Here is a 21,941-nt window from a genome sequence, read left to right on the forward strand (position 1 = left end):
GCCCTGCTCCACGGACCCGCCAAGCCTGCACGTGCCTGTGACCAGCTCCTGCCCCCGCCTCCCCCCGCACCCCCACCCCGCTGCCCTGCTTGGGACAGGGAAGGGCCTGGGCTCACAGGCTCAAATGGAACAAGCTGGGGTGTGGGCTAGGGGCCAAATCCTTCTCTGACTGCTCTAAACCCTCCCCTTTCCCCAGAGCTTCCTCAGGACGCAGGGATACCAACCTTCTCCCCAAGATGATTTTATTGAACGCACACACAACATTCATCCTTGGGTGCGAATTCAATCCAGCAAGTGAAGAGATGACAATGCTCCTGGGACACGGAGGGCTCGCCACCAGCCCCCAGCACAGCCGGGGAGACAGGCCATGGGTGGGCTCTGCTTCCCCGGGGCCCCACCATACCTCTGGTCCCATTCCCTGTCTACAGGGGTGGGGTGGGATGGGGAGGTTTCCCTTCCCCAGCTGGGCTCAGGGGTCTGCCCAGGATGGGTGGGCAGATCTGGAACTTGTCTTGAAACACCTGAGAGGCCTGGGGGTGCCCGCGTGCCCAGACATCCCCCGGCTCCCCACGCCACCTCAGCAGCCAGAGAGGCCTCCAGGACTGAGAGCCACTTGCCCAAGGGGGCTGTGTCGGACTCAGGCAGGGGCACTGTGCTGGGCCAGCAGCTCCTCACATCCCCATGCCCGAGTACCTCAGGGCCCGCCCTCCAGGCCTCAGGGTCCCTCAGATGGGGACAAAGCTCCCCGGGGCTAGAGGGGCCTCTGGGGGCCCCCTTGCCCTGTCAGACACCTCTGAGACTGTGTGTCTGACCACTCACAAATAGGAAATGAGAAATCAGGTCAAAATGCTCACAATTTCCTGCATGTCTCAGATGGTTGTTTTCTTACATAGTTGGGCTGTATTTTAACTCGGTTTATTGAAACTAGTCAATTTTAAGATTCATCAAATCAATAAAGTAAAAAGGAAAAGATAGATAAAAGAAACAATAACAAAACATTTCAACTGAGCTTTGGTGACGGTGGCCTCAGGAATTTCTATGCTACGTGGGCGGGGGAGGGGGTGGCTCCTGGCCCTTCTGTCTCTGCGCAAGAAGCCGTCTGTCCGCCCCACCAGGGCCTAGAGAAGGGCTCAGTGCCCCCTGGCCATTCCTGACTCAGGGAGCCTGGGCGGCTGGGCCTCCTGCATCAGCCTGTGGCATGAAGCTTGTCTTCCCAGTTGGAATCTGGGTGCCTGCTTCTCAGCTCCGCCCCCCACAGTCCCAGGCACGAGAGGCAGAGCTCCATCTGATCAACACTGGAGAGCTGGAGAAACCCCAGCGGCCGGAGGGAGAGTCCAGGACGGTGGCCTGCCTCCTCCTAGTGCACTCGATTTACCTGCTGCTGTTTTTCCTCCTACAAATCCGAGTTGCTGGTGCTCCCAGCCCCCAGTCCCCAGCCAGGGCCGGCTGCCCGGCTGGGTTTGGCTTTCAAGAGGGTTCCCAAGGACCCCTCAGCCCCAAATCCCTACCAAGCCAGAACGAACTGAAGGTTGAGGGCTGGGGTGAAGACTGACGAAAGAGCGAGGGTGCGTATTGCTAGAGAGGGTTTGGAAATGCCCCGTCCTAAGGCCGATTCTCCTTACTCCCAACTCCCAAACCACATGAGTCTGGTGCAGACACGCTCACGCGAGGCTCCCACGTGGCCTCCTGTGCTGGTCTTGGTGGGGTGCGCAGGCCGGGCTGCCGGTGGGCCAACAGAGCTGGGGAGGAGAGGCCTTGTGGAGCCTCGGGCTCCTGGTGTCCAGGGGGCAGGCGGGTGGGGCCGGGACAGTCATTCGCCCAGCTGACCGCTTTAGTGCAAAACCTAATTGGGGTCCAGGGGAAGGGTGGCGGCAGGGTTGGGGGGTGCCCAGGGGCTGGGCCCATTCCCAGGCCAGAACTGGCACCATTCTCTAGCAGCCAGACCTCGGAGATGGGTGGTGTGCAGGGGAGGAGGGGCGGCAGAGAGGGGTCCCATTCCTTCCCACCAGTAGAACCTGGGCAGAACCAGAGCAGCAGGGGAAGCAGGGCCAGCTAGCCTGGGAGCACAGCGGCCCGCAGTGCAGCGCAGGGGCCCTGCTCGCCCTCTCCCAGCGACCAGCTCACTCGAAGGTCTCCCACTGCTTCCTGAGCTGCTCTACGGAGCCCGGGGCCGGGGCCGGGGCCGGGCTCACATCTTGCCTGGTCTTCCGTAACAAATCCTCAAAGGGGTCTTTGGCCTCCCGAGGAGCGGAGGGCTGCGGTGCTGGCTCCAGGCCCTGTGGGGGCCTGGGAGGGAGGAGTGGGGGGTCTCCGGGCCTCAGGGCCAGCCCCTGCTTGGCCTCGGCAGCCCTGGCGCTTGAGCGGGCCAGGGGCAACGTTCGGATCCTTGACGGGGCGACCATTGGGGGGCCCAGGGGCTGCAAGGGACTGGCGGGGGCACCCATGGGCATCTGGCCGAAGAGGTTAGGCATGGAGAGGGCAGACAGGTTGGGCTGAGATCTGTGTGGGACACAGAAGCCAGAATTGGACAGCAGGAGGCTGGGGGCAAAAGCGGGCCCCAGGGAAGCAGGAGGGGCCCCAAAAGGCCCGGCCGCAGTGGAGACCAGGGGCACGGCAGGCAGCGCCGCAGGCACAGAGGAGATAAAGGGATTGAGTGATGGCTGTGGAAACGGGGTGGGGGTCCCCGCTGGTGGGAAGCTGAACTGGGAAGTGAATGAGGGGGCTACACTCGGGGCTGGAGGGCGTGGCGGAAGAGGGCTGCCTGACCAGGCTGTGTTTAGTGGGTCCAGGAGGGCCAGCAGGGCGTCACTGCCCGAGCCCGTGGCCCCGGAGGCCAGACTGAGTGGCTGGAGCAGTTCGGTGGGTCCTTGTGGGGTAGCACTGGGGAGGAGCCCAGGGAACGGGGCTGGGCTCCGGGGAGCTCGCCTTTCCCACTCAGCCTGTAGCCGCTCTGAGGAGAAGTCCCCGAGCACAGCGCTGGCAGCCTGAAGTTTGGCCGGGCGGGCGGTGGGGGGTGGAGGCACGATGCCCAGCTCTGGGGTCTTCCTGCCCTGGGGCCGGGGAATGGTGATGCTGCCCGGAGTGGGGGCAGGTGCCTCCTCCTTGTCACTGGGGTTCAGGATGCTGTCCCGGGTCGGCAGCATGCGGGGCAGAGCCAGGGAGTTCCCAAGCAGGACCGAGGGCTTCTCGGGGGAGGCGGCGGGGGGCTTGCTGGGGATGGCCATGTCATCCTGGCCCAGGCTCCAGAGCTTGTTGTACGGGTGGGTGAGCTTCAAGGCCATCGGCATCCCACGGCTCCTGTCACTCCTGCTCAGGTCCAGCCTCTGGGGGAGAGAGCGAGGGAGGCAGTGACCAGAGACTGACTTGGACAGACTGGAAGGCAGCAGGGCCCCTTCCCCGGGACCTTCCCGCCCCCCCGAGACTCAGGGCAGCTGGGGAGCCAGGCCCAGGTCACCAGCAGAGAGCCCGGGTCTATCCAGATACCAAGCCCAGGCTTTCCTCACTGTTTTCCTCACTTTTCAGACTCCATGCCGGGCTTTTTTTTTTTTTTCCTCATTGCACAAAGAGATTCCAGAAAAAGCCCCTGTCCTTTGACATCGGTGTTGCCAAGAAGTTTTAGGAAAATGACTTCATTTATTGACCATCTACTGGCTGGGACTTCTTCACTTTTCAAAGCATGTGAGCACTTTTAATCACCTGTGAACTTGAGGACAAGCGAGGCACGGGGCCAGGGCAAAGGTGTCTTCCTTGGTAGGCAGAGAAACAGGACTGGGCTCCTGTCCCGGCTCTGCCCCTCACAAGTGACGCTACCTGGGCGTCAGCAGCAGAGACCACGAACTCCCTGTGGGAGGGCATGTGTGGATCGCTGCATTCACTATGGTAGCTTCGGGAATTCCAAAGACCCAGCGACTCTGCCAGCAGCCTCCACTCACAAGTGGGCAAACAGGCCCAGGGAGAGAGTGTGACAGATTGCAAGTCATGATGGACGATCAGTGTCCCACGCAAAACCCAGGAATTCTGACCCCGAGGCTCTCCAAGGAGACTTGGTGGGGCTGGGGTCCGGGGAGGGAGGCCTGGCACGGCAGCACACCTCTGCCCGATGCACACACGGACTCGAGGGGCTGATTTCCATCAGGAGTAACGTTTCTACAGCCATCCCTGGCTGCTGGCCTGCCTGGCAGGGTTTGCAGGCAGAATGGCCCTGAGCATCGGCTGAGGACCCGGGAAAAGTTGCTGTTTCTCCCTTGGTCTCCTTCCCTGTCCCCTGGGGGTACCTGCCTCCTGTGGGGACAGCGACAACCCTAGCAGGTCCCCGTCCCTGCGGGCAGCATACCTGATAGTCGAAGGTTCCCGGTTGCTCCCTCAGGTCTTTGGGGGTCCGAAGGTCCTCCAAGCTCTTGGCCTGGCCCAGTGGCTGCAGTGGGACCTCCATGTCCAGGTTGTTGAAGACGTCTTCCAGAAGGTCGATGCTGGCAGCCCGGTCAGGCGGAGCCGGGGCAGGGCTTGTGGGCTCCCGCGCTCGCTGCTCTGGGCTCTCTCCCTCGTCACCTTCCGCACTGTCTGATTCCTTGAGCGTCCGGTAGGGCTGAGGCCTGGGAAGGGGCAGAGCAGTGGGTTCTCCCACCCAGAGCCTCCATGGGGGGAGCAAGCAGCCCCCATCCCCAGGAACCTGTGGGCCTTGTGGGGCACACTTGGGAGCCATGGGGCCAGGAGAGTGTCCTGGGGCCCCTGTGAGGGCTGGAGTCTGTGCAGGGGCGCTCTGCCCGACCTGGGGCCGCATTTGGGTCTGCTGCTCAGTGTGGGACTCATTTGCACTAGGGGAGCCACCTGATTCCCTCGAAAACCACAGGACGCATCACATAACTGGCTAGTAGGCTTGCAGGCCATCCGGGCAAGGTCGGAGGAACGGGACAGGACTGAAAAGGGAAGAGGGGGCCTGCTCATTCCAGAGCCAGGCCTCTGCTCTCCCATCACCCTGTAGCTCAGAGGGAACTGAGCTGGGGAAAGTGTCCCCAGGGCGACTCAGGACCCAGGGTGGCTCAGGACGCCCAGAGGGAACCGTGTGGGCCTCAGCCTGCGCTGACGGGTTCTAGCTCTGATCTTAACATCTCTTGCTATGGGACCTTGGAAAAGGTTCTTAACCTCTCTGAACTTTGGCCTCTCCCCATTCCAGAATGTACTTCCCTTGCATGTGGGGGTGGTAATTATGTGAACCAACTAACAGAGGCTGTTCACAGCATTCTGTACCTTTGACCCAGGTATAGGTGACAGAAAGCTTCTTTTACTTTGCTTTCTCACAAGCCTGAGCCCTAGGGAACCACTGGCTACATGGAGAAGGGGTGCCTGGATCTGGGTGCCTGGATCAACCCTGAGTTGCCTCTGCCCTCTGCATTCCTGCAGAAACTGCCCAAAGCTCTGGTAAAGTGGGGGAAGGGCGCCACCTGCTGGCCCAAAGGCCCCCCTGCAGGAACCAGGGCAGGGACCATCCAGGGAGGGGAGGGCTCAGGGAACATACTAGATCTCTCCACAAGGATTCATCAGCCTTCAGGATCTCACTCAAGTTCGGAGAGGCTAAGTAACTCACCCTATGCTACACAGCGAAAGGTAGCCATGGACACCAAGTATGACAGCCTTCAAAATCCCCACTCACTCTAAGGCATCTGACCAAGGAATTAAAGACCTTTTAACCAAGTCTGAACACAATGAAGGGGATAAAGAAAAGTCCAAGTGCTCCGAACACTTCAGGAAAAAAATGTATTCTTCCAGAAAAAACCATTTTATTTTGACTTAAGATGGTACCTTTTTTTTTCTTCTCCTGTGCAATTTATTTTTATTTATTTAACTTTAGTTAACATATGGGCCACTGCCTTTTTAATCCCACACGTGCAAAAGCCTGTACTTTTCATAGGTCCTGCTAAGAAAGTGAGCACTATTACTATTTAAATAATTAAGGCATCGATGAATAAAAAGACAGGAGACCCACTGGAGACCCCACTGTGGTGGGGAGTCCTTGGATGCTACCCAGGCAGAGCACTTTTACCTGCAAGGTGATTTTGAGCTGATACATGGATGAGCATTTCTTACTCCAGTGGTTCTGCCTTTATTTCAACTAATAGTAGAAATGATCATTGATACTTTAGGCCAATGATATCAGATATCACCGCTCAGGACAAAGTTAACTTACTAAAATTTTAACAGAAAATTTTTAAAGAAAGATTCAACGTACAGAGAAGGTGGCATGTGAGTTTGGGCAGCCCTGACCTAGGCCACCGCTTTCTACGTGAGGGGATCAGGAGGGGACTGACACGCCTGTGCTCACAAGTGACAGAAAGGGCCAGAACCCTCCGACCCCCGGGGGGCAGAGGTAGGAGCAGAGCTGGGGGTTTATCAGGTGCCCTGAGGAGCCCAGAGGTCTGGCCCAAGGGAAGGGACCTGGGAGGGGGGCGGAGGGATGAATCCCGTCTTCTGTAAGGCCCCGGGGGTGTTCAGCAAAGGGCAGCCCTCTTCCCTGAAAGGCTCCCATTAAAGACGGACAAGAACTGTCCCTTTGCTCAATCCCAGCCCTGAAAAACTTGTGGGTAGAGAACTAGTGAAGGAAGGGAAACTGCCAAAGCTTAACACTGGGGGATGGCTGGATTGTGGGTGAACCTTCTTTTTACTCAGATGAGGCTCAGGTTATAAACAATAAAAATTATCCTACAGTCAGGAAGATCAGTAAGACACTTGTCTTTGTCAGCAATAATACACACATTCCCTATTAGTAAGTTTTTTTTGTTTTTTTCTAAGCTTCAAATCTGACCCTCCATCTCCAGAGTTTTTGGAAATGTGCTGAGATAAGAAGAGGTCTCAGGCATCCACAACCACTTCTGCTAACAGTCAAGTGCATTCTCCTGGGGGAGGGCCAGGGACTCAGCTCCCGCCCCCTGGCTCCTCACCACAGAGCCTGCGGGGCAGGGGCACACAAGGGGGCCCTCACCCCGCGGGCTGGCATGGGGGCACTGGCAGGCAGCAGCTTCAGACAGCCCTCCCCCCGCACAAGGGCAAGCGACACGGGCCCCCCTCCCCCACGCGGCCCAGGAGAGTCACCCAGTTGAACTCAGAGAAATGGAAGAAGAAAGGAGAGACCATTCAAAGGGGGCGGAGAAGAAAAAGCTTTCGGTGAAGCCAGAGCTCGGGCCCTCTTGCCGCTGGCATTCATCGTCAGAGGAGTCTTCGGACAGGAAGACCGCATAGTGTCGCAAGGGCTTTACCAGGCTGGGGCAGAGGAAGACAAGAGAGAAGAGGCGGTTAGGAGGTACCCTCGGAACGCCACGTGGCGGGGTGGGAGGGGGTGGCCTCTGGGCACAGCGCCTGGCCCTGGGCTCCCTCTGCCAACCTGAGGTAGAGGCTCCCTGGAGAAGGCTGGGGGGAGGGCCCGGGAGGCCTGACAGGTCCCGAGGCGGGGAAGCTGGTCCCAGACAGGAAAGAAGCCGAGTGTTTGCCAAGCATGTGATCCACTCTCCTATGACCTCGCCCCCTCCCCTTCCATTGAGATAACCCCAAATGTAGCAAAGAACAATGCACAAAGATGGGCACTGCCGCTTTGCTCACCATCTTCAAACACGGCACATCCTACGTTTCCAGCAAGAGGAGGCTGGTGAATTCCAGTATCCTCGGCCAAAAAGGAGCCACCCATCACCCAGAATGTTTATGAAAGAGAAAAATCTCCACACCACGATGCAGAACTGTGATTAGACTACATTCTCTCTCACCTGCTTATGAGAAAAGGCAGGGAAAAAAGACCGGAAAGGGCTGTAGGTACCTGTCGACAAAAGCTAGGGGGCTCGGGGGTGACATGCCCCCACCCCGCCTCCTTTAATTTTTCCGTGTCTTCTGCACTTTCTACAATGTGCGTATCAACTTCAGTAAGCAGGATAACATAAAAACAGAAAGTTACAGAAGAAAGTGAGCCACGTGGAGGGGCTCGGGCTAGAGGGCCCCCTCCTGATTAGCGGCTGCTCTCCTGAGTCTCTCTGGCACGCCTCTTCAGAGAGTCTTTTCATCTGTGATGTGGAAATTAAATATTCATTGTTATAAAAAATACATCTCCCTTGTCAGCCACCTGTGAGCTCTACCTCCATAAACACAAACACGGCGCAGCCCCGAGAAAGTCCACGCGGCCGTCATGAATTATACACCGACCCGGGCCCACGAGTGGACGGCTTGCGAGAGGGGAGCCGGACCCAGCAAGCTCGGGTCCCATCTGGGCCCCCCCACCCCCCAGCCGAGGCGGCTCCAGCCTGCACATGCTCCAAGGATCCCCGGGGGCAGGGGGAAGTTCGGGAGAGGGTGGGGCGGGAAGTGTAGGGGTGACCGAGCTGGGGGCAGTCTCCTCTCCCCCCACCCCCCGGACAGAGCAGGTCCTTTCTCTGCTTTCTGACGCAGTTCCTTCTGGGTTTCGTGGCAAAAAAGTGAATGGGAACCACGCTGGAGGGCGGGTGAGGGACCCGGAGAGTGGGCTGTGCCATGACCTGCCGTCAGGTGCCAAGCCAGTTGTCCCCAGCGATGCGCTCATCTTCTGTAAGTAGAACCAGGGCTGGCCCCCAGCGCCGCAGAGCTCCCCGGCCCGTGCCCGCCTTGACTCTTCCTCCTCGTGTTATCCCTGCACGTCAGGCAGGCTAAGAGCTTTGTCCTCATACTGAAGCGGAGACCAAGGCTCAGAGAAGGGAAGCCGCTTGTCCAGGGTTGCGCACGGGGACAGGGAGATGGTGGGTTACAGAACTCCTGTCCTTGCCCAGGCCACCTCCCTGGATGGTAAGGGACGCGGCCCTTCCTGGACCAGAGAGAGCATTGGCTTAGGTCGTGTGTTTTCCTCTGGTGTCAGGAAAGAGGGCAGGACGATGTGACCCACAGAATCAAGGCTGCCCGGCTCCTGCCACATCCCCTGGGACCTAAAACATGGTGTGGCAAAAAGGGCCACTCCATGCAGCCCCTGGAACCCTGCTGTGCATCACAGACCCAACCTTGTCACTCTCCAGCTTAACGCCCGCACATGCATGGCCCCAGTAGCGATGCCGAGCGCGTTGGTTGTGTGGTGAGTAAACCCGTTAAGGGTTCGGAACAATGAGGTTCAGACATTTACAGAATGGTTTACTCAACCATTTAAAAGTTAGGGGGATGCACCCACTTCTAGCACTGGGTGGCTTTCCCGGGCAGGTGAGGAGGGCTAGAGGGGTAGACAGGTACCCTGGCCTCAGGCTCCACACTGGGGAGATTGTGGAATGTGCTGGGTGGGCAGGGGCGAGGGCTGCGGGTAGGCAGGGCCAAGCCCAGGCTCCATGCAGGGTAGACACCGTGCTGTCTGCCCAGCCCTGTCCACTTCTGCTGCCTCCTCCTGCCCTCCCCTGCACACCCCACAGAATCCCGTCGCCTCTGCCTGGGGCACTGACTGCTCTTCGGTCTGAAGACCCGGCTCACTTGGTGTTCTCGAAAGCCTTCCTGGAACTCCCAGCTGGAGTCCTCCCCCAGATGGAGTTCGCATCCCCCTTGGCTGCGTGTTGGGGCACTTTATCGGTATCCCTGAACTTCCCGCAGTTCCGTTTCTGAGTCGAGGTCCTCAAGGGCGGTGGCCTGGCTTGTCCTTCTCTTGACCCCCATGTGCGGCACGTTTGTGCAATGGAGGTTCCTGATCTCAGGAATGGAAGCCAGTGCGCTGGGGAGACAAGGCAGGCTCCACCCCAACCCCCATCTTCCCGGAGCCCCAGAACAGCACCCGTCCCTTCCATCCGCTTGCGGTCACAGCAGAAAAGTGTCCCCTGGGGTCCTCATCTGTCCTCTGAGATGCTGAGACGGTAGAAAGGGACCACATTTGGGGGTAGAGAAGCAGGCGGGAATCTCGGAAAAAGGTTTACGATGACATCGAGGGGCTTCCCATGGGTGACTTCCACCCCTCCCAGCAGCCTAGCGGAAAGGCTTCGCTGCACTGATTTTATGGAGGACGAGCCTGTCATTTAGTCCATCTGTCCATCCGTCCATCCATCCATCCATCTGCACACCCAACTGAGATGTACTTCCGGAGCGCTTGTTGCGAGCAGACCCAGTGCTGGCTGAGCGCTGGGGTACGTCCCCGTCAGCCAGGCTGGTGGCAGACGTGCGTGAGGGGGACGCGCACCCGTCCGAGTGTGCTCCCCTCCTCTGGCTCTGACCAGGAAGCCGAGATTGCAGCTCCGCACACGAGCTGCCAGGAGTGTCTGGATTCACATGCGAGCAGAGAGCCTCTGTGCTGGGCTGGACCGTGGCTTCACCCAGCCAGGCTGCTGGAGTTCATGGTCCTGTCCAATCCCGTGTCCTCCCACACTGGTGTGGTGGCGAAGCGGGCCCGGGGGGGCCAGAGGGAGAAGAGGGAACCTCAGCTTCCAGCTCACAAACCACTTCCCCTCACCAGTCAGCTCTCCTGGCCAGGCCAGGCGGGTTGGGTTGGGTTGTGGCTTCAGTAAGAGGCCCGGGGTGTCTCCTTAACACACCATCTCTCTCTCCAGAGTGACAGAGAACCTTGCCAGGGGTGGTTTGGTCCGATCGGTGTTTTTTTCAGGCTCCGGGCCACACAGATGACAGTGGGGAGACGGGCTGTACTTACAAGTGTTAGGCTAAATGCTGTTTGTACAGTTTCTCATTAATTCCTGGTCACATCCTCCCTTTGCGGACAGAAAAGCCAAAGCTCAGAGAGGCGTAGTCACTGGCCCACTGTCACACAGCGGCTCTCGGCAGAGCCAGGAATCTGGGTCTGCCCGACTCGAAACCACTTTGGGGTCCTGCCTCTTCAGTCCTGCAGACCTGAAACAATGAAAGAAAGGCTAGGGCGCTCCCCCTTCTACTTTTAATAAAAAGTGAGATTTCAAAATAAACTTATTTAAATTCGGCTGCTCATGTCCTCCTAGGAAACATACAGCCAGATATTTGTCAGAGATAAAGGACGAATTGTTGAAAATGTCCAGGTTTAAATTTTTTATTAGCTTAAGGCAGAATATGAGGGGGAAAAAAAAAGTGTACCTCTTCCCTCATTAACCCAATTCAGCGACTACCCTGCAGTCTGCCACCCACCACTCGCCTGGATTTTCTTACACACAAAGAGCTGTCTGTGAAAAGGCAGGTCGTGGTGAACTTGGCTACCCGGCGAGGGCTGCCAGAGTCTTGGCAAGAAAGAAAGGCCCGCTGTCCATCACCATTCAGACCCCATCGCCTCCCACGGCTGCTCCCGCCTCTGCCCACCTCATCTCGGCTCGGAGTTCCCATGCAGATGACTTCCCGAACCCTTTCTAATGTTTGGTTTAACGTGTCGCCGGTTAGCGGGCGCGTGTGACAGTGGTGACAGGTGCGGCTGTTCCTTTTTAAATACCATGTCAGAGACACGGCGTCAGGAAGCAGGGACGTGCTCTGTGGCTCTCCGCCTCGCCGGGATCGCACGGGCTTATTTTTTAATGAGGAAGATCTGCATCTTGAGAGTTTTTTTCATGTGTCACATCGCGTGGACAAATCAGCAGCACGTCACGCTGGCCCAAAATGAAATGCTGACAAATGTAGATATTTCAAATTTAATTGACATTTAAATGTACTTGAGATAAAGAAGGGGAAAAAAAAAAATCAGCAAGGACTTGGTCTCCGGAGGTAACGAGGGGAGCTGGTGATCATTTTTAAAGGATCCTTTCACTCCAGCACAAAGGTTCTTTCCTTGGTAAATGTCTCGGCCACCCTGGCATCCTCCGATGACGAGGCTCTGGTTGGGCTGATGAGTGGGGACAGGCCCCAGGACGAGGCCAGGTCCTGCCTGCCCAGCGATGCCAGTCTGTCCCGCTTTCCACCATCCCCCACTTCCCAGCCAGATGAGCTCAAAAGTCATTTTATACCTCCCTGCACCTCAATTTCTTAGCTGTAAAATGGGGATCCTACATCCCTCCTTATGGGGTTTTCGAAAAGCTGAATGGGATTATTCATAAAGGGCTTTGCCTCATGCCCCGCACCACAGTACATACTCAATTACTACCAACAGACCACGTTCACCTGCCAACAAATAGATTCTGCGCATTTTCATCCTGTGAAGGGTCTTCCTTAGGCATTCGAAGATGAATATAATTTTCTTGCCTTCAGAAACCTTCCTGGTCAAGGTCAGTGGTCCCCAGCCTGGCCTATCACAGCATGTCAGAATGACCGGACAGAACCCGTCTTGGGATCCGGTCACACCATCTCCCCATCACTGTAGTGTGGGGCCGGGACCCCAGACCATGCTTGTGCATGTGCACAGGTGAAAACAATAGAACAAGACTCCGAAGCAAGTCAGGGTGGTCTTTGGGGGAAACGAGCGTAGTGTGAGACCCACGGAGGGGAAGCTCTGGACCGGCGCTGGCGTTATCCTCTGTGTGACCTGGGCTAACGGCTAGGACCATTCCCAAGGAGAAAGAGGAGACAGACAGAGAACCTGCTGGACACTGGGTCTTTCCACGCCGCTGTATGTGAGTCTCTACTGTGAAACAGTAAGACAGAATCACTGCTGTAATGAGTCGCGATCACCAGTTCTGCCTGTCAGGTGAACTGGCCTTGTGGGGACAGGTGGCTGTGAGATCAGGTTTTTCTCACACCCCTGGGGACTTGCTCTGCCGGAGGGCAGCGGTGGGGGTATACTTGGCTCAGGGGGTCTCGGAGGAGGCTCCCTTGGGGAGGTGATGTGGGAGCTGCGCTTTCAGTCATGAGTACGGAGGCGGCGGCAGGTGTCCCTGGGAGGTGTGGGCACAAGGGGCTTGAGGTTAGGGTGGGGGTTTCGAGAAAAGGGGCTGGCAGGGTGGGCAGACACCAGGTGGTGGAGGGTCTTGAACCTGCATGAGGACTGAGATGACAGGAGGGTTCAGGGGGTGATGTGGGGGCTGTGGAGGCAGCAGAGGACCTTACTGGCTTGGCTCCATCTCTCTCGCTCTCGGGCTTGTTAGGCCCTTTGCCTTTCTGATCTGTGTGAGTCCATCTGTTTGACCACTTTATCAACCTCACTGTAGTCACTGTATCATACACTCATTCATTCCTTCTTTGAAAAAATCACCAGTGTCAATTTCACATGTCCTCACTCCTGCCTCCCGACACCCTGAGAAGTCCTTCCCGGGCCCCTGGGTGAACACACACACACGGGTGGGGAGGCCCGAACGCAGGATAAGGGCTTCACTCTACTGTGTCACTCTTCGGGCTTCTCAGTAGCGGGAAGATGGGGATGGGGACACCTTGGGGGGATGGGGCCACCTTCCACACTTTTCCTATCTGGAAAGGAAGCTGTATAGATTGTGAGAACCAACTGCCCCTCTCTCCCCGAAGATGGCCTTTGCCTGCCATGAGCCCGAGTCTTTCGTGGGGACCGTGGGAGCCGTGGCGGAGGGCAGGGTGTCTGGTGAGAGAGCGGTGGACGCGGGCGTGGGTGCACATTCTGGATCCAAGGTAGGTCATTCCACCTGTGTTAGAGCCTTGCTTCCTTCATGGCTGAACAGGCCAAAACACCTGCACTGTGAAGACTTTTGGGGTGTGGGGAGGTTAACCAAGGTGACATGCGGAAGTGCCAGCCTGAGACAGGGATGAGACGTGGCGCCGTGATGCCGGGAAGAGGGAGGGGCGCAGGTGAGGTGGCAAAGCTTTCGGAGGAGGCTGAAACCAGCAAGTCTTGCGGGTGGGGCACTAACTCCTGTTGCCACTGCTCCTTGGAGAGGTCCTTCCCTTCGGCTGTCAGGCAAAAGTGGCTGCGGATGAAGGAAACCTGTGTTTTCCTGCTGCTGCCCATCCCTGGGGACTCCATGGCAGTTCCTGCTTTTCAGTCTGGGCTCAGACCCACATCTGGCTCCTGGCATGGCTTTGTCTCCAGGGCCCAGAACCCACTGTTGGAGAGGGAATTGGGGGCCCGAGTTGGGTCAGGGGCCTCTCACATTGCTAATTGGGTCTGAGACCTTCTGCTCTGGTGTTTGGACTCCTGGCCACTCAGGGAGTAGGTCCTGGAAGGCTGCCAGTGGGTAGTACCTAGACAGCTGTCCCCACCCCTGGGGCCCAGGGCCCAGCTGGCATCTTGGAGACTGGCTCCTGGGGCGGGTGGCAGTTTCTGGCTCTTAAATGGCTCTGGGCGGGAGAGGGGCAGGTAGCCTTAGAGTCACAACCGAATCACACCTGGCATGTAGTAGGTGCTCTTTTCATGTTTATGGTTAACTGACACCCCTTCCCCATGTCCAGGGTGCTGGCCTATATGCTTCAGAGGGCCTTCAGTGATTCCCTTGTTCATTCATTCAGGAAACATCCCGGAGCAGAGGTCTGGCCTAGGCTCTGGTCCAGGAGCCCAAGAGTCAAAGCTAAAGGGCCCTGTCCTGGAGGAGCTCCCAGGCCCCCAGGTGGTGGGCAGGCGAAGGAGGCGGGGGGTGGGGCGGGCTGCATGTGTGCACACGCGCCTGTGTGTCACGTAAAGGGAATACTGCAACGTGGAAGGTCGGCGCTGTATCTGGGGAAGCGGGGGGATTGTGGGCATGGGGAGGGGAAGGTCCAGCTCATGGGGAGGCACCAGGGTGAGCATTAGGCCGCTGTGGGAGGGGAGACCAGTGTACCAGCCACCTTAGGATGCTAGGGCGGCTCCTGTGGGCAGTTTCCCAAACTGTGCTCTTTGGGATGTGAACAGTCATTGTGTTGGAAAAAAGAGGGGAGAGTCTTGCCCAGGGTCTCTGGCTGGCCGCTTTGGGGTGCCAGAGTCCCCCCTGCCTCCCACACACCAGCCCACCAGCCTAGTGGCTCACCAACCACACCCCTGGGTCAGCTCTGGGCCTGGCGGGGAGAGAGAGGGGGTCTACCCGTGTGTGAGCCATGGCCAGCACCACTGAGGCCGTGCCAAGCCCAGGTCTTGAGATGGCGGGGAGCAGCCCATTGTGTGCCCACTGGTCAAAGAGACACAGCTGCAGAGTTCTTGAGACCTTGTCTTTGGGCAGAGCTCTCACTAAATGCTTCTGGCAGCTTCTTCTGATCTTATTTTAATCTTCTGGGGCTTTGGGTGCTGGGGTCACGTGGTGCAAGTTGGATGACGAGACTGCCATCCTTAAGCGGCGTGGGCCGGCAGTTTGGTACACAGACTGTCTGTCCGGCCAGAGCAACCCGTAGGATTTCTCCTTGCTCAGAAGGATTTCTAATGCATGTTCCTCTGGGTCCCCCAGACCCAGATTCGCAGAGAGTCCAGAGTTTTGGTGGAAGTATAAAGTGGTACAATTTTTTTAGCAAGTTCTTTAGCAACATGGAACAGAAGTCTGCCTCTAGAACTTGTGGTACAGGGCCATGACAACCTCTCAGGGTCGCAGCTACTCCTATAAAATCGAGCTAACGATACCTACTCCTCCGGATTTCTTGGGAGGATTAGATGAAATGGCGTACACAAGGTGCTTAGCCGGCAGTTCTTGGCTAATGGTAGCTGTTAATCGTTCCATGCCCTAGATGGTATCAAATGAGAAAAGCTTTAAGAGCAAGGGTATTTATTTTGGTGTTTCGTGTTCGTGAAACCCTAGAACAATCTACAGACCAGTATGAGGGGTCTAGTGATGCGGACCACGCCCGCACACCAAGCGGGATCCTGCCACAGCTGTGAGCAGCGGGGGTTACAAGGACACGGGGCGAGTCCAGTGGCTGGAGTACAGCAAGGAGACTGCGGCTCTGCAAATGATCTACAGGACAAACCCCGGAGGGGAAGCTGCAGAATTGCTAACAAGGAGTGAGGTTCAGAATGAACTTGTCTCTTTTCTCAAACTCCTGGATTCTAAGGTTATCGGGTTATTTTTACAGACAAACAGAAATTGTTTGAAAAGAGCAGATTTTGTACAAATCCGGTCAGCCAGGTGAGCCGGAAGGTGGCTGGTGGGCCCTCGGCGCCTGACTCTGGACCACTCCTACTCAGTACAACGAAACTTCAAATAACCAGCCCGCAGACAGGAACCCCGTGAAGGTGCTGTGAGGCCCACCCGCCAGAGGGGAGACAGAGGTGTGCGGTCACGAGTCCAGGATGTACAGCTGGTCTGCCCCGGGTGCGTCTCTGAGCTACCCTGACTGTCAGCCTCTTGGCCATTAAGGCTCAGAAGACAGCAAGCTGCCCCCTTCTGGGCTGCTGAGGTTAAACAAGGTGGAGGCTGACCACATCCTGTGCACCCTCCTCGACTCTGAGAGGGGTACTGCCTGACCCCTGCTGTGGGGAACAAATGACAGGCAGCCTGGCAGAGAGGGGCGCCTGGGGACCAGCAGGCGATTCCCTGCCTTTGGCCTCCTCTGCATGCTGGGCGTGTTCCTGACGGCTGGGCAGTCCTGAGGGGAACGTAAACTGGGGCCTGACAGCCACGCACACTGCGGCTGAAACGACCGTTCGCGGGAGGGAGACGGGGACCACATCGCGCCCCCTGCAGCCACCTCTGTCCCCATCACTCGGAGTAGCTCATGGTCCTACTTAGGTTCTCAACAAAAAGGCTGGATGGTAGAGAGGGAGGGGTGAGGTCTGTGTCAGCAGACAGCTGATGCTACCAGTTTCTAGCCTGCAGACCCTGCGCTAGTTCTACTAGAAAGTCCCCCACTAAGCCTCAGTTTCCCTGTTAGATGGGAAAGCCACCACCTCCCCTTCACAGTCCCAAGGACATTCAGTCAGTGTTGCTTGTCTTTCCTTCTCCGGGTAGAAACACTCAAGCACCAGGGAACACTGGTGGACAGAACAGCTCCAATTCCTGATTTTGAGGAACCAGAGAAGAGAGGCATGTGGGGAAAGTCATCTTAGGACACAGGACCCAGAACCGTCTCTCTAGGCAAAGCCAAACTGACAAGGGACCCCCGCGGGCAGCAGAGTGTAGCTGAGAAAATGAATCAAGCAGCATCTGGAGTCCTGGCTCTGCCACCTTCTAGCCGGGTGACCCGGGAACAAGGAGCACATATATTTGCTGAGTTCCCCTTCGGTGCAAGAAGAAACAAACACCAGTCGAAGAGGGCCTAGAACACAAGAGGTGCTCAACTGCACTTGCTGTTGGACGGCCTCTGACCCACAGCCCGTGCTGCCTGACCCCTCCTAGCCCAAGCTCTCACCCTAGGGAACCCTCAGGGCCTTCCATCAGCCCGTCCTGAATAATAATGCAAGTAGCTAGTACTTCTTGAGGAGAAATAGTCACTGAATATTAATTAACAAGTATTAGCTGAAAAACAGAGGGAATGTTTTCCCCTGAAAGCGTTCTTCCTGTTGTTATGGATGGCTTTAAAGGGGCGAGAACACCCACCTTTGATGAGGAAAGGGCATCTGACATACGAGAAATTTTGTTTCGGGAAAACGCGAGTCACAAAAGAGTCAGCGAGGGGATTGTCTTTAAAGGCCTTGTTTTAAATATCCCAACTCGCTCACACCTGGTCGGTTTGGGAAGCTCTCTGCTGAGTGAATGGATGCGTGAATGGACAGATGGACATCATCTGGAAGGAAAAAACTGGATCCAACGGAGGGCCCGGCCGCAGAGCTGGCAGTTGGTGCTACCAGGCCTTGATGAATTCCAGACGCTGAGCTGCTGCGGGAGGCCAGGGAGACCGTCTTATTGTTAATCAGCTCCGTCTTGCTGTCCACAAAGTTAATTATTTAATGTGCTGTTTGGAAGTGAGAGTTGGGGCCAGAAGTCGGGACGACTGAACCCTTCCCGCCACTTCAAAGATCCCGTATCTCTCTCTGCGGGCCAAACCCTCTAAGTTGCCGTGTACTTTGATATTCCCAGTGGAGACAAAGATCCGTGAGTCCAGAAAATCCAGGCCAGATTAAAGGGCCAGGCACGGAGTCCATGTGCCCCACACGGAACCACCCGCAACAAAGGCCCATTAGGATCTGGCTCCTGCCTGCCGGCTTGTCTTCTCGTGTCTCCCAGCAAAATGCTGACAGATTGGTGGAGCTGGTTTCTTTCCCCCGCAGAACAATATTTTATGAGGAGTCTGTTTTATTAAAATATTTTCCGCTGGATGCTTCCTGTGTTTCAAGAACTTGGTCTTGCCAGCTGGAGCTGATGACAGTTGAGAAAAACACATCCAAGTGCTGTTGTGACATGGTATTTGGAAATGGAGGAGCACACCGGGGGGTGGGGGTGAGGGGTGGGGGTGGGGAAGCAGCATGGGAAGAGATGCAGGAAAATACCCCAGTTGTACCGAGATGTCACTGGTATTATTGGAGAACAGCCCCCCCATACCATTAAAAACTGTGAACAGAAACTCTCGGAATCATATCCCCAAACGTGCACCTTGATCACCTGGAGGGCTGGGGCTGCGGAGCCCTGGCCACAGAGAAGTTCTCATTTGTTTCTGATCGCTGCCAGTGTGCCAACCCCCTAAACTCGCTCCCATGTTCCCACTGGTTTGTTTCAACCCCAAACGTTTCCTGAACAGACATCCAAACAAGGCACACTGCAAAAAGAAACGGAAAGTGACATGGGCCCAGATGTGCTGACACCCAGGGGGACAAGATTACCAACCAGACACTGGCTCTCTGGCCTGTACTGAAGACACATCCCCTGTCATGGGGCTGGGTGAGCAATGGCATAAATAAACATAATTAGGAATTCCGACCTCTACTCGGTAACCCGGACACAGCATGGGAAATGCTTTTCAGTGAAACGTGGAGCGTTGCTGGTCTGGTGTGCTCTTGGGCAAAGCAAGGACACTCTGGGTTTGCATTTCTGTATCCACAGGCCGGTGACCCTGTCTCCCCGCACAGCATCTTAAAGATTTAGCCAAGTTTTAAAGACATGGTTTTCAAGAAAAGTAACTCATTTCATCCCTCCCTAAGGAGAAATCTTTGGGGTCTAAGGCACTCTGAAGCTATATGGCATTTTCTCCACAAGGGGGCAATCATAATCCATGCCAGTGGTGGCCAGGGACTTAGTCCTTCATGTTCCCACCGTCCTATTGTGCAGGGGATCAGTTATGCCTACAACCAACTTCAGGAGTCCTCTCTTCCAAATTTTGCATAATCAAGCATCTTTCAAGATGTGCGTACACACACACACACACACACACACACACACACACACACAGAGTCTCCTACCGCTGTCCGGGCAGCCGTAAGCAGGCCCAGGTAGGCTGGCTCTCTAAGAACACAGTGGTCTCAGGCAAGGCCAGGCTGTAAGCCAGAGAGCCCTAGAAGAGCTGAAGTACACTGCAGCCTGGGTTAGGCCACAGCGTAACCTTTCAGAGTTGTTTCTTCCTTCTGGCTCCTTCCCTGGCTGGGGCCTGCCATTTCCCTTAGCTTCTTTCCCTGACAACTTTTCTGCAAGTAAAGCAGACAGGAGGAGCATTCCTCTCCTCACCCGAGGGACTTCAGGGTCCCTGGGGCAACTGTACGGTTCCCCTAACAAACCCCGGACTGAGACGATTTCGTGTACTTTTTCAAAGCCTCCCAAGAAGCCAGTGTGTAGCTGCTGAGTTGTCTGGGCAGAGCCCCAGGCCGTGGGCCTTGGCAACAAAGGGCAGAGGGTTCTGGACTTGGGGCTGTGCGCCGCTCCATCTCCAGGCATCGCTGGTGCACCTGCCTCGTCATTCACCCCCTCCCTCCAGCATCTATCCTGCACGGGACTCCGAACCGGGCCCTGTGCTAGTTTCTGGCAGAACACCCAGCCCGGGCCCCTCCGGACCAGAGGGGAAGCAGAAAAGCCAAGTCCGAATGAAACAAATGCGGCGGCCCAGGTGAGCAAAGGTACTGCTGGGGATGGGGCGGTGGACCAGGACAGTTCTGGGTCTGAATCCAAGCTGCAGAGCCCTCCAGCACCCCAGGCTTGGGAGAGTGGTGGCCTCTTGTTAAACAGATTGCCCCCTCGATCAGGTCCCAGCTCTCCCCTGCTGACCCAGGCCTGGAACTTTCTTCTGAGCCTGTCTGAGTACACTTCGGGTGTCGCCACTCAAAACACAGCCCAGAGGCCTGGCTACCTGGTCTCTGGGGCCTCCTGCAGGCGTGACAACTGCTAGCAAAAGCTGACATGGAAGATCAAGCCCAGCTCCCCAACTGACCTCTTTGTTGAAACATCCGCTCAGGCCAGGGAGCCTTTCAAAGGCCACGGCTGCAGCACGAAGGCCTGGCCCCCTGGGCTCAGGCTCTGGCAGACAGAGGGGAGGGGAGCAACGGGTACTCACTGCTCAGGGCTTGAGATAGAAGTCCTCCGGCCTTCCACTGTGATGTTGCTTTTCGGTCTCTTCACGACGTGCGGACGGGGCGGGCGTACCTAGAACGGGCACGGGGGAAAGGCCCCAAGGAGTGAGTTGGAAAAGCCATTCAGGAACATTCTGCAGATCTAGATCCCCCAGCCCCCAAATAAACCCTGAGGCATTTTTGCATGGTACAGGCTTCAAAAGCTCTGCTTATTTCGAGAATGTTGCCACTGAATTTGCAGCAGACACACGACCCAGACTTCTGTGGTCCCCTCAAGTGGGAAAGCTTTTTCTGAAGAGCTTGGTTTCCTCGTCTGCAGATAGGGGACAGCGCCACCTGACTGCTTGCAAGGCTGCCGTGGGAGTTCAACAAGATGCTGTCCATGCAGGACCCAGAACACAGAGGCCCTCATTTATGAAAAGTTCCCACTTCTTCAAGAACCCTGAAACTGGTCTGGTAGAACAAAAAGGTTTCACTTGGACTTGAACTCTAAAGTACACATGCTCACTTCATTCTTTTTTACGACGGAATCCTACAATGCTTATTTTCTTCTGAGTCGGGTGGGGGGAATAAAGCAAATGGTAGCATTACAGAGTGCCGATAAAAATCCTTTTTCTGCTCCCCAGGCCATCTCTGGGCAGTCCTGAGCAGGACTCAGCCTGGACACTGCATGCCCCATGGAGCTCCTGCATTCATGGGGACCCAGCTTGAGGCTCGGCGGCGGGTGTACTGCACAGTGAAGTACAGTTTCCTAATCAATCCACAGCTGGGCTACAGCAACAAGATGGGGTGGGTTTTTTTTTTTTTTTCTTCCTGATCCGCTGCATCTGAAAGCCAAGATGGGGGCCTACAGGAAAAGACACCTCCCCCCCGCGACCATCGCCTGTGATGAGAGTTAGGCTAAGAATCTGAGGGTGCCCTTACAAGGATAAAATCCTCGTATGGTCCAATCAACATTACATGGCTTTAAATTTGGCACCATCATCTCTGAGCATTTCCAATGCCAGAGAGGGACTAGGAGAGCTAAACCAAGAAAGTCTGTCTGTGACTTTTGTTGCCAATAAAAATGCCTGGACATCCCAGTGTAGGGGTTTGCTTTCTCTCTGCAGACAAGGGGCCGAGGTAGATTAAATGCCACAATCGTTAAGGTTCCCCAACAAGACAGGGAAGGAGAGCACATACATGTCCCATTCAGTGCCTGCCCTCTCCCCTGAACCCTCTGGCCCCCCTTAGCAATTTGTGGGCAACCAGCATAATGGCTGGAGAACACAGATTACAGAAGTTGGCTGCATGAAAGACAAGTCTTTGCAGAGTTTCACCAAGCTCTCGGGTCTCCGCATGTCTGATCTAACCAGAGTTTTTCCTGTGGAGTGGCCAGTATGATCTCAGCCTTGTTTGGCAAATCAGAGGTGCGGTAACCGCCAAATGCGTTCCTCTGTGGTCTCCTTCCGCGGGGTTCCTCTGAACGAAGGTCCAACGAGATGTCACAGGGAAAGTGCCAGCAAGGAGCTGGCGTACATGGTGGCTTCTCTGTGACCTTATCAATAACAGAAAGGAGACGGGGATGGGGCATCTCTGAATTAGAAGACGCCATCTAAGATCTCTAAGATGGCCTGACCCTCCTGCTCAGAGCTGCCTCGCGTTGCAGTGGTCACCCAGCGAGACTTTTAGGAACAAACGGATGAGGCTGCTTGGAATCTAAGAAGTGCCCAAGAATGCTGCTGTTCTCATCGGTGTCGTCAGAATGGGGCCTGCTACAGCACAGACATTCGGTCAC

The 21,941-nt window shown here is 56.2% G+C and overlaps 1 protein-coding gene across 10 annotated transcripts in view; it reads right to left on the reverse strand.

Annotated features, from left to right (window-relative positions):
* Nucleotides 1-225: 225 nt before the first annotated feature.
* DENND1A (DENN domain containing 1A) overlaps nt 226-21,941 on the reverse strand; it is a 494,220-nt gene continuing 472,504 nt past the window's right edge. For 4 of the 10 annotated variants that reach the window (XM_045082368.1, XM_004757349.3, XM_004757348.3 and 1 more), the window contains 4 exons: nt 20,149-20,237; nt 7,126-7,254; nt 4,334-4,592; nt 226-3,323 (listed from right to left, as the gene is read on the reverse strand). In XM_045082368.1, coding sequence (XP_044938303.1) covers nt 2,121-3,323; nt 4,334-4,592; nt 7,126-7,254; nt 20,149-20,237 — 1,680 coding nt within the window. In that variant the 3' untranslated portion in view covers nt 226-2,120. The other 6 variants (XM_004757352.3, XM_004757351.3, XM_045082369.1 and 3 more) reach the window with 2 other exon arrangements.

This window comes from Mustela putorius, unplaced genomic scaffold, assembly GCF_011764305.1.
Source record: "Mustela putorius furo isolate JIRA1106 unplaced genomic scaffold, ASM1176430v1.1 tig00000596_pilon_pilon_pilon, whole genome shotgun sequence".
In the NCBI taxonomy this organism is placed as follows: domain Eukaryota; kingdom Metazoa; phylum Chordata; class Mammalia; order Carnivora; family Mustelidae; genus Mustela; species Mustela putorius.